General features: G+C 41.1%; 1 protein-coding gene across 2 annotated transcripts; it reads right to left on the bottom strand.

Moving 5' to 3' along the window:
* Positions 1-1,011: 1,011 nt before the first annotated feature.
* Positions 1,012-11,963, bottom strand: LOC139289054 (serine/threonine-protein kinase 38). Of its 2 annotated transcripts, none has more exons than XM_070910554.1 (14): positions 11,925-11,963; positions 9,552-9,689; positions 8,885-8,936; positions 8,144-8,266; positions 7,928-8,011; positions 7,716-7,839; positions 7,004-7,158; positions 6,326-6,437; positions 6,090-6,151; positions 5,011-5,128; positions 4,773-4,896; positions 4,545-4,640; positions 3,953-4,047; positions 1,012-3,851 (listed from the first exon to the last, which is right to left on the bottom strand). In XM_070910554.1, the coding sequence occupies exons 2-14, from the start codon at positions 9,680-9,682 to the stop codon at positions 3,715-3,717; spliced, it is 1,413 nt and encodes a 470-aa protein (XP_070766655.1). In that variant the 5' UTR covers positions 9,683-9,689; positions 11,925-11,963; the 3' UTR covers positions 1,012-3,714. The 2 variants fall into 2 exon arrangements, with proteins under 2 accessions (XP_070766655.1, XP_070766656.1); XM_070910555.1 differs by having other exon boundaries at positions 6,335-6,437.
* Positions 11,964-12,378: the final 415 nt, after the last annotated feature.

Raw genomic sequence — 12,378 nt, 5'->3', positions numbered from 1 at the left:
CACAAATACACAAGAGGTATTTGTGATATGTAATCCTCCCTCAACTTGTTACTCTCAGCCTGTTATTACCAGTAATTACCCTCATCCGCACCCGTACTAAGCGTCATTCATGAGAAGCCACTTCAGTGTTGCAGCTGCATGAGGCTTCAGTTATTCAGGACACACGATGCATCCGAAGGCTCCGCTGTTTCTTTGCGATTCAAAACAAGTGTCTCTGTTTCTGTTTATGGGAACGATGTGTGTGTCAATGTGTGGTTTTGCTGAGACCAACAAAGTATTTTTTTAAGTTTAAAGAAAATCTAAAAACAAACATGTAAACGCATGGGGAAAAATAAATATATATAATATATATGTAAGAAATGCATGGAATATCCCATGGCTGCAAGGTAAAATCTTACATGTGATTATGAAAAAATTTAACATCTCTTCAATTATATAGATGTGCTCAATAGTATATTTGTTGAATTTTAATTTTATACCGTGTAGTTTGAAGAACTTTTTTTTCATTCATTAAACAGTCTGTGTTGCGTTTAAATCCCTAGTTAACTAGTTAAAGCCATACGTACATGTGTCTGTTACCTGAACCGAAGGGCCAATCACCTTCGCTCGCGTGGCTGATGAACCAATGATTTTGACTCCAGTGAAGTCCGAAGTGCCCGTCTATTTGTGTTTTTTATTCACGTGACTGTTTGTTCTCCCTCAATAAAATCTTTGCTGTTTTTAGTTCATGTGAAAATTCTGGGAACCATTTATCTGAGCTGCTGACTTTATTTCGCGTTGAAAGGTTGCCAGGTTGTGTTCCTCCTCCAGCAGAACACTTGCTTTATGTTTTAGATAAAACTCCTCTGGACTGTTTGAACACTGATCTTCTGCACCAAAATCTGTTTATTAACCAACTATCAACATTTACAACTGTAGACTGGATTGATCTGACAGTGATCCTGTTTATTTGACCATCTTAAGACACCTGTGTGCTATCGTTCATTCAGATGTTAAGGACGACACGACACAGTAAGTGCAGAGTAATTCATTGTCAAATAGCAGAAAACAATACAACAGCCACACGCTACAAAGAGAACAGTGGTTTAAATAATGTACACCCACCTTCCCAAAAACCCCACTTCTACCTCTCAGACCACATGTGGTACATGATGACACACACACGCATACACACACACACATCTGAGCCTTGTGTGTAGAAACAACATATAGCTCTTCAAGCAATCCAACACTGCATCGTATTTACTGAGCACGATCACATCCTCACACACACAATCAATAAAACAAGTCATTCCATGTGCTCTATTGCTTTAAGCCGACTCATCTGCTGTTTGGTAAAAGCATGCAGAGCAGGAGCATTCCCGTAACACACAGTGACCCCCCCCCCTGCCATAGAAAGAAGCTCCAATGAGTGCTTTTCTAAAAGGTGTTACAATGTGCTGAGCTTCGTCTACACACTACCTGAATACACTAAGTTTTATATTACAGACAAGAAGAAAAGCCTTCAGACTGAACTGTTATGGATAGATACGGAAGCCCATTCCTGCCCGGAGAAGACAAAAATGAGATGAAATGTTGGTACAACAAAAACTCGCAATTATAAAATACTCTTTGAAGTCAAAGTAATAGAATATGTCAATCTCAAAATATGGTTGTAGTCAAGACTTTAATGTATGTCGTCGATCAGCTGATTCAAAATTAGGTAGTGACATGAGCCAAAATTTCAAATTAAAAGTTATTATAATTTAAATTTAAGTAAAAATGACCTGACAAATCCACATTCTGAGACTTCAGATACTCCAAGACTTGGAGTACTGAGGGAAAGTTATGAAGACTAAATTTTGGCAAAATCTAAATTAGGAAATGTATTGTCAACATTTACTTTTATTTTTACCATTCCTAACTTTTTTGTCTTTTTTTCTAATTTCTGGTGGAACGGGCTTCCACAGCTTAGCTCATGTGCCAGAACGCGGATAAAATAATAATAATAATAAAAAGACTTGTATGGTCCAGGCTACATTCACACAAACAGCATTTTGGAATTATTGTGGCAAAAAAAAAAAAATCTCCATGACTCCATAAACTTAATTTACATTCATTTTAAACAGCATTTTGGATATTGTGTTCACTGGAAAAAGTTCAGCTCTGTGCTCCTAAATGTAAAAAGTAACTCCACACTGGATCTTGTTCGGAGCACTGCTGCATTGTGGAGTTACTCTTTAACATGTCGAGTGTCTTAAAAAAACAACACACATTCAAGGTGACAACCTGACAAAAGCAACGCTACAAGCTCCTGAAATCAATTTCAAACATCCCGACCTCAGGAATCAACCACCACGCTGTTAAACATCCAAATATATTAAAAAACAGAAGTAACTTCTCGTAATCTATCAAACCAATCCAATGTCTAGTGAAGCAGAGGTGCAGATTTAAACAAGAAAACAGAACTGGAACAAATGTGTCCAGGATCATGTGTGGCTGTTTGTTATGAAACCATTATATATTTCTACAAGGCCAGAAACGTCTGACAACCTCATTCACACTCAAACGCATCTTTCCTGTTCCTCTGCATGATTCACTCAACAGTTTTTATTAGGAAAGTTTCTACACAAAGTTTTGCTTCAGGCTCCTTGTTTGTATTCCTGCTGCATTACAACAATAAGACAAGCTCATCAGCCCAACCTGAAACAAAACACTGAGACACTGAAAGCCAGAGAGCTTCAGCAGGACGTGTCTGCACTACAGTGATGTGTCCAGTCTGTAGAACATTAAACAGGTGGAGTGCGTCACCCTACCAGAGTTGCATTAGTTGAAGTTTAAATGGGAAGACATATTGTTTCATGATCTACGTGGGGAAATGGTGACTTCACTCCGCTGTCAAACCCATGTGAGGACAAGCATGTACTTTTCCAGTCCAATAAAACACACATACTAATGAGCTGCAGGCCTGACTGAACTGGAGTCGCATCAAACATCACATAAGGTGCTAAAGATATTTGAACGCAAGTGGGTGAAAATGTAACAAGACTCTTGTGTTTGTACAACAAAATGCATCACTCATATATTCACGCTTTTCAACAAGCAGATCTTGCAAATATCGATCTATAAAACTAAATTTCTAAGTTACAAGAAGTGACGTGACGGAGAGATGGAGCAGAAACATTCAGCTCACAGTCTTTGGTAAGGTCACCTTAAGAAGCCAGCTGCACTTCAGAGAAGTGAGCTCTTGTAGGAAACAAACATTTGGACAGAATCCCTGAAGAGCACCTGATTCACTTCAAGTGACGATTTAATGCAATGTCTCAGTTGATGAGTCTGGTCTGGAGGGAGAAGAGCCCTTGGTAGGTCCACCAGACTGGTGCTGGTTTCTAGAGAGGGAATGTAGATGATGCTGGTGTCAGGAGGGAGGACGTCCCACTGCATCCACTGGTGGAAAATCACAATCACTTTAATCCCAGTTCAGTCTTCACGTGTGAGCAGGAAGTAGGAAGGTACCCTCGGAAGCAGAAGTGAAGGCAGCAGCAGTTCCTATGGTGGAAAGCAACGGGTGAAAATGAGCCCCTTTATTATTTGCAGAGTCCTGTGTGACGAGAATCCTCATCACTCAGGTAACAGAGAGAACAGACGAGTTCTCCTTTCAGGGCTCAGGTTCCTCAGAGAACAGGGGTTTGGACGACTGGTTCAGGTTTCATGGTGGAGTTGGTTAAAAGGTGTTCATCTCTTCCCTGACTTCATGTAGGACGGTATGGCTCCTCGAGCAGTCAGGCCCTCGAAGCGCTTGTAGGTGTAGTTGATGAAGACCCAGTCCTTGTTCTTCAGGTCGGCCTCGGTCTGGTTGGACACCGGGGCGACTGGAGGAGGAGGAGGAGGAGGAGAAAGGTTTTGAATCATTTCAGATCTGACAACAGAGGCACAAAATATGAAATGCGTTCAACAGAAACAGTCAGCGTACCTGTCGGTGTGAGAATATCTGAATCAGGGAATTCATCAAAGTTTGAGGTGTCGTCGATGCTCTTGATCTCTATGGGAATGGCAGCAGGTCTTTCTCTGGAGAACACATCAGTGAAGTTAGAGAACCGAGTCATCTCACCGCTGATGACGGTAAGAACGATCACCAAAACAAGAACAAGACCTATACCACGGTACACCAGAGGGGTGATCCACAAAGACGGTCCTGTTGTGAAAAGCCTTCCGTGAACCAGCTTTCTAACTGAACCAACAGAGTCTTTTATTTACACGATGTTTAAAAATGAGAACAAATGGTGGCCTGGAAACTAGCCTGGTGGGATATGTTGCTATGGTAACTGAAGTCAGACTCATGTAAACCTCTTTTATGAATGAAGCTGCTCGGTACAACCACAGTCTGATGTGTTGGCCACTGAAGGGCGAGGCTCGGGGCCACTTCAGCAGTGGTCACATCTACACACTGTGATCAAAATGTATTTTTAAATACGTTCTGAGCTCATTCACTATTTCCCCTGGAGACGCACTCAGTCACATCCCAGTGTCTCAGTCTGTCTTGAACATGTGGTAACTGCCCCCACCTGATATGGTCGTAGTCCACCCCCTCGAAGAAAGGATTGGACTTGATCTCCTCCACCCCTGCAGCACCAATCCTGTGCTCCTCCTCACAGCAGAACCTGCTCACAACAAGTGTTGAGGTGTTAGGTGCTATTAGATAACTTAAACAAAATAAACACAACACATCCAATCACTGATTAATTACAACAGTACGAGTGAGAGTGATGACATGAACTGAGGGGTGGTCTTGCCTGAGGATGAGGTCTTTGGCCTTCTCTGATATAGGCACTTCTGGAGGAAAGGTCAGCGTCTCTCGCCAGTTCATCACCTTCCTGTACGTCTCCTGAGGCGTCTCTGAGCAGAACGGAGGGTAACCTGGAGGACAGCAACAACACCAACCATCTGTTAGACCACGTCTGGCCTGGTCTAAAACCCCTGAAGGTAAATAAGGTGGCGAAATCAGTCCACATTGTGTCTCTGAGTCATTACCTATCAGCATCTCATACATGATGACACCCAGGCTCCACCAATCACAGAGCTTGTTGTATCCATTCTGCATGAAGACCTCTGGAGCGATGTAGTCAGGTGTTCCAACTGTGGAGAAAGCCTGTTGGGGGGGAGGAAAGCCAGTTATTTCAATGAGCTTCTCACTATGAGCAGTGAGGTTTTAGTTTTCTGACAAAGTTCAAACAGTTGTTTTTTTTGTTTTTTTTTTACACAAGACGTTTCTGGATTTGTGTTTTTCTGGTTTCACTGGTTTGATGTGGGCGGAACTCAGTTGGGAAGGGCTATGTCATGTATTTCAGTGCACCAATCAGGACTGACCAACATTTATATCAAACTTTGAAGACAGCTGTGCATGGATGTATTAAGCAGAACTGGATACCGCGTTCAAAGATGGCAACCCCTTCATTACTATGAAAGCCACAAGAAATCCTTTTATTAAAAGTTGAACCCAAATTCCCACGAACCCATTATTCAGATTCAATTAATGCTATTGAATTCCTACCCTTCCTTCGAGACAAAGGTACTTTTATGATCTATAAATAATAAATAATTGTTATTTTATATTTATCATTTTATCATTTCATTTTAGAGTGAACTGTTGAAGTTTTCTGTCAATAAACTGAATAATTTGTGGGACTGAATACTTTAAATATCATTGCCAATCTTAAAAGCCTTGGTACCGACACCAGAACTATACTTGTTTTAAAACCTTACTTTGAGAAGTACACATCTACAGGACTCTTTTTAATTTAACAAAAGAAGCCAAACTTCTCAATTGTTACAGGTTGTCTAAACACAACCAGCTGTACAAGAACATTGCCACAATAAAATACAATCCAACACACCAAAATGTGGATCTGATCAAAGTCATCAAGATTATTAATCACAGAACCCTAATAATTAGCTGATTTATTGCATAATTTCTTTGCAGGCCTCTGATTGGAGCAAAAACCTGTAATATTGACACCTTTCCTTTGATATTGTTCTTTATGCATTCACAGCTCTTGCACCATGTGGCCAGAATGCTGTCATGGTGTAGTCTCAGCTCTGTTCAGACCTACCAGCTGCCTCCTGTTCCTCTTCCAGGTCTCTGCTTTCCTCTTGGAGTTCATGTTCTGGAAGGCTGTGGAGACACGACGGCTCGTGTTAAAGGCAAGCTGTGACCCTTCTGATGCATTAAACACCTGAATATCTAAACTCTTCAATTATGTGAATATAAAAAAACAACATGAACCAATGCAAGTGGCTGAGGTTGCATGCAATTTAAAGTTGAAATAAATAGAAGGGGTTGCCTGACTTTGCTTACTGAGGTCACTGGGCAGGCTGTGGTTCAGGTTCTTGTAGAACTCAGTGCGGTGAGCCCTCTTCAGCCCCGTGCACAGACCAAAGTCAGAGAGCTTCACGTGACCCTGGAAACACAAAACACACTATTAGAACTACTGACGTCTGCAGCACACAGTGATGTTTCAACAACAGGAGCCCGTGCTCAGGTTAGTGTGTCATCAGTGTCATCAGTCTCATCAGTCTCCAGCTGGGCACATAATAGACAACATAAAGAGCAAATTATAGTAAAGTTCAGTTTCTGCTAAATACACAGACTGGGAAGAGGTAAGACAAGGGGCTGTGTCTGGCTGCTGTGCAGGTGATGTTCTTCTCACCTATTCTTAGCATTCATCTAACTGACAGGGATCTTGTTGTTACTTTCTCAAAGGTCTTTCCTTCACACAGCAGTAAAGTAAAACTACATGAAGTCCAGCTGGAGTCTGAGGGAGTCATTTCAGCACTACATGTCAGTATGGTTTGAATATTATACTAAACAACATGGCGCACAGAGGGAACTCCAAACTGCTTGACATGAAGTTGACATGATGCAATCATTTCAAATCATTCTCAAATCAAGTGCACCAAAGGCTGAGAAGCTGCTTCATAGTGCGTCTAATAAAAAGTGAAAATGGACACCATCGTGGTGACTGACCCTGGAGTCCAGCAGCAGGTTGTCTGGTTTGATGTCTCTGTGAATGAAGCCCAGCTGGTGGATGGAGTCGATGGCCAGCACCGTCTCTGCTATGTAGAACTGCGTAGCCTCTTCTGTCAGAGTGTCCTTCTTCATCAGCAGGGTCATCATGTCTCCTGCACCACAACAGCACAGGCCTCAGCCACACTAGCAAAGAACATTTCTAACAGTCTCTCTCCAATTGGTCAAACAACTGTTCAACTGCTTCAACTGGTGTACTCCAGTGGTACTATCGACATTAGGATGAGGGACGGACATTTCTCTGTTTATTAATGTTTAAATGAAAGTTAGACTTTGCTGTCAGATTCCGATTTGTTTTACAAAATAACGAGTGAAAGAGAGAAATGAAACTTTACTTTCTGATTGTTTCACTGTGGTTACGTTCTAAAACACTTGTTTTTTCACGTGTAAAAATTGCGTTTCAAACGACGCCATGGCTTTTTAACCCATCATCCGTCTAATTTGCCTGATCTTCATGGTGGAAATGGAAACAAGGATGGGCAAAAGGAACTTATAGTTCCTGAGATCAGTTCCTCTGGTTCCATAGCTCCTGAGTGATAATCTTTCCTGGTTAGAAGTGAATCAGAACACCTGTGTTTAGCCACAGGTTAGCTGGCGTGTGATGGGTTCTAGTCTCCCCACAGTACTGTGTTGTAGGGTTAGAGGGTCATACCTCCAGGCAGGAACTCCATGATGAGGTAAAGGTTCATCTTATCCTGGAAGCTGTAGAACATTTTGACCACCCACAGGCTGTCTGCCTCTACCAGGATGTCCCGCTCTGCACGGATATGACCGACCTAACAAACAAACAGGGACACACACAGGTTCCAAGACGTCCAACAGGTGCAACAGCAGCTTTCCAGTGTGTGTTTCTCACTGCCTCACCTGTTCTTTCTCCAGCATGTCGGCTTTGCGGAGGATTTTCATGGCATAGACGTGACCGGTGTCTTTCTTCTGCACCAGACGGACCTGGAGGCAAACAAATCTTTTACTTGGTGTGTTGATTATCAAGACGAAGTTTGTTTGCTTAAAATGAAACTCTTGGGATCACAATGGCACATGGGAATCATTTTCCAAGTATTTCTGTAAAAGGATTGTTACCTCTCCAAAGGCTCCTCGACCAATCACCTTCAGGGACTCAAAGTCCTCCAGACCCAGTCGAGTTCGTTTCAGACGCAGAAACTCTGTCTCTTTCCTCGCATGCTGAGAACGACGCATTCGTTTCTGCAGAGCACAGACACCACTTTTAAATACACCATTGTGTGTGATGTACACATCTTTCATAACTGTATATCTTTAAAGCAATAAGTAAATTATTAGTAATTCACTATTATACAGTTTCTCCAGGAATTTAAGATGTTGTGATGGCGGTTCAACAGTTTTACCTGCAGATATGGCTAAGTTGGAAGAATGCAACATTTCCAAAAACTACTGTTTCCACTGTAAATAAATCATTTCAGAATACTTTTACAAGTCCAGTTCAAACTAAATCAGTCCTCTAAGCAGTCTAACTTCCCTGCAGGTATGTTATTTCCTCTGGGGCTTTATTGCCCCATAAGCTTCTCAGACTACTTCCACGCTGTGTTTTACCACCAACAAACTACAAAGAGTTGTACAACATTATGTGCACTAAATTCTCACAGAAAAAGATGGATGAAATGTGTGGATGGATACATGAAGGAAATAAACATCAAGTACTTCACAGCTCTGTGCCAGCAGATCTAAAAATCCAACCAATGCTGTGACAGCGACTGAAAACAACCTCAGGTCCTTCTAGTGAGTTCTCTCATACTGCCACAAAGCATGCTGGGGAAACGCTGCAGGTGCGTGTTTGTCACTGACCTCTTCATCAGCCAAGCCCTCCTGATCCATCACTTTCTCCAGCTTCTGCTGCCTGAAAAGACAATCTGACCATTACCATTGTTTTAAAGCCACAGACGAATGCAAGTTCATTACATTACATTGGTTATGTAGGGGCTTGCACACTTACTGATGATATAAAAAAAACATTGCTTTATTGAGTTCAACTATGTTTATGAAGTATTTGATTGCGTCCTTATCTCAGCTTGTGCTTGGAGACTACACATTAAGCTACACAGAAAGCTTGTTTTACAAGTTTGAAAGAATTCGATGTTTAATGTTCATATTCTTCAGAATAAATGACAATGTTATCTTTGACCCTCAAACCAACATATGTAGTGAACCATGGATTTTGTGCACCGTTATACTCCTATTATTATCATCAGGTGATTGAAATCTGTATTAAAAAAGCCCCCAATCAGGACAGTTATAAGTATAGTCTGATGTAACTTGTCACAACAGGAAGTGGCCGCTGCCTCAACTTAAATCTGACATAAGCCACACTTACTGATGAAACACAAAGTCATTTTAAAATTTTAATTTGTGTGAGTGTGTGCATGTTTCAGTTTTACTGTGATTTAAATTGTTAGAATGTTTTAATCATGGTCATCAAAAGTCAAAATGTAGATCTGAAACCTGTGGGTGTTACCTCATCTCTCTCTCCTCGTGCTGGGCGATGAGGTTACTGTAGAAGTTCTCCAGGGTCACTTTGGCCATGGTGACCCGCTCCTTGGTGTGGTTACTCATGGAGGAGCACGAGCTCTGGCCAGTCATTGCCATGCTTTACCTGGAAAGACACACAGACGTTGAAGTGAGCAGAGAGCATGTCCACAGTACAATACTTCCCCTGTCAGATCACGCTGCTGAAATAAATGCCCATTCAGACTGCTGCCACATAGCTGAGAAAAAACACTGCACCACTGAGGAATAAAAGGTGGGATAACTGAGGACTGCAAAAAGTCAGCTCTGTTAAACGCACCTTGTTGTTTTGCTTTGGTCAGATGTTACACCACTGAGCTGAGCTCTAAAATATGTGAACTATGAAAAGAGATGACAGTTGGCCCAACAAAAGAGGAAGGAAAGCGTCTGGCTCAGCTGCCTGGGCAGAGCGATGATGATAACATTGTGACACTCATGAAGAAATGATGAGGAAATATGATTTGTGCAAGAACTGGAGTCCTTCTGTTAGAAAGTGTAGTGAGACACAATCATGACACACAATCCTTCAGATAAATGTATTGTCTCACGTCATTCATTTGCAAATTGTGTAATGGTGGACTGACAATGGAAAATGAAAAAATAACTCCACAGTAGGTGCATTCATAGCTACAGCCTGTAGAGTTCATTTGACATTTTGCTGGTGGGAAAGGAGTCTACACAGCAATAGTTAAATCAGTTACAGCTATTTGACAAGTCATAGCAACTGCTGAAATTAATAGTGGCATACTTTTTAACATTACAACCAAAGCTGTTGGCAATACTAAACCAATGTTAGCATTTTCTGCTGCAAGTATTAGAAAAAGTAAGAACTGCATCAACATAATTGGAAAGGACAAGAGTAATCAAAACCAAAACCAAAACAAAACATCATTTCATTCATGCAGTTGGTATGGGCTCCTAGTTCATTCTACTGAGTTTAGTTTCTTAGTGTACAAGAGATGATGGAATAAGAAGTACATTTAATCTCTCTGCCTGTGTGTATTTAAAGGTTAGGTTCAGATTTTTTTTCAAATGTCAAATCTATCTTTATGTTTATCTGAAAGCATTCATTTCAGACTTGTGTAGTGTTGGAAATATGAGAGAAATGTTACTGCTCACAGGTTCTCGGTTTTGCTCTTATTCAGATATGAAACATAAGGATATGAAGTTAATAGACAATTTCACTTAAAGGGACGCATGCTCAAAGATCTGTGGTGGTGTTACTGGTCAGAATCCGAAATGACACATCATTAAATTGATGATAAACATTTTCATGTTTCTATGAAACATTGACCTCTCCATATGGAATACTTCAGCCATCGTTTGCATTGGTTAATTAATTGTCAAATATGTGTTTGGTATGATACAAAACAACCTTCAACAACAGCCTTTATTGGCCTAAAACAGTCTGGGAATGATGTTAAGCTGAACTGTAAAAGTTGCGGAGTTTAATTAGAAAGGCAGTTGCGTACTGTTAAATTCGGTATGTAGGCGAAACGTAGCACGGGAACCTGATACGGATGATAATACGTGTGTTCCGTGTAATGTGGCCTGAAGTTACATTTGTACAGAATTTAAACGAGAGCTCAGCGTGACGTCCTCCATAAATAAACAATACACACAGTGTTGGTGGCTGGTTTAGCTCTTGGTAGAAAACAGACTGACCCAGCCAGTGTCAACACGTAGCTACCAAAGTTGTTAGTTTCGGTTGCAACGTAAGTTAGCCATAACGTACGTGCCATGAACAACCTAAAGAGTAAAGGATAACAGATAGAGGGTCATTTAACTCAACACTTGACGTACTTTAACGTAACCTTAGTTCAATTACAGCTTATTATTTGAAGTTCGTGTGGTTTCGGTTAACCTATAGCCTCATAAACAAATGCTTTAACCTGCTAGCATTAGTTAGCTACCTAGTTAGCTATTAAAGTTCCTGGCTGAGTCAAGTCACGCAGAGAACGTATGGACAACAACGGATACTTCCTTCAAAATAAAACTGTCACTTTCATAAGAAAGACCGTTTCACGCCCTGTTGGGTATTCTGAATTTTATTTTGAAATCTCGTTTGAAAATCTCGATTTCCATTTTGAAGAACTTGACAACTTGAAGTTACCCAAAGCGAATAGCTAAGGGAAAGTTAGCTAGTAAACGTTAGCTACTTATCTGCTAAAATAGCCTGAGTAGTTTGTTTTGAAATGGATCACCATAAGACAGAGGTCGTTCACTATTCATTTAGTAGGACAATTAACGAAAGAAAACCTTCAACATACTGTCTTCTAGTCCTTTCATTCTGTATTTTTAGAGTTGGTCTTTGTTCGCTTACCTTGGTCGAAGGTGCGGTATCTGCCGTCTCTTCCTCTGCTCCGCCGATTGTTGCGTCACCATCAGTCTGAGCTCAGCAGGACACCTAGTGGTCAAAGCACCGCCACCAACTACCTCCTCCTCCTCCCTCTTCGGCTATATATATATTTACATTTGCGAGTAGTCAGTTGCCTGCTTGTGTACATATTTAAGAGTGTGGAAGTTCATCGGAGCTCACTGAGACACTTGATAAATAGGGACCACCCATCACTCATACAAACACAAATACTGTTCATGGCACACTTGAGCTTGGATGATTTGACAAGGAGGACCAACCATACAGTATTACAGTTGCAATCAGACGACAGTAAAAAAACACACATTTATGAGCTGAGAGGAGTAATACAATTAATAAAGACATTCAATTGAATTATCCAGAAACACGTAGGTTTACTATACATAAAAGAGACGTGACG

The sequence above is a fragment of the Enoplosus armatus genome, chromosome 8, assembly GCF_043641665.1.
Source record: "Enoplosus armatus isolate fEnoArm2 chromosome 8, fEnoArm2.hap1, whole genome shotgun sequence".
Classification (NCBI taxonomy): domain Eukaryota; kingdom Metazoa; phylum Chordata; class Actinopteri; order Centrarchiformes; family Enoplosidae; genus Enoplosus; species Enoplosus armatus.
The sequence above is the reverse complement of the archived record's forward strand: the minus strand, read 5'-3'. Positions and strand labels throughout refer to the sequence as shown.

What these genes read in the sequence shown, in the direction of transcription:
- LOC139289054 (XM_070910554.1), bottom strand. Translation starts at nt 9,682, where the DNA reads ATGGCAATGACTGGCCAGAGCTCGTGCTCCTCCATGAGTAACCACACC. An exon ending in CACGAGGAGAGAGAGATGAG is followed by an intron (nt 8,937 to 9,551) that starts GTAACACCCACA and finishes TTGTCTTTTCAG; the next exon opens with GCAGCAGAAGCTGGAGAAAG. An exon ending in GTGGACTACGACCATATCAG is followed by an intron (nt 4,048 to 4,544) that starts GTGGGGGCAGTT and finishes TGTGTTCTCCAG; the next exon opens with AGAAAGACCTGCTGCCATTC.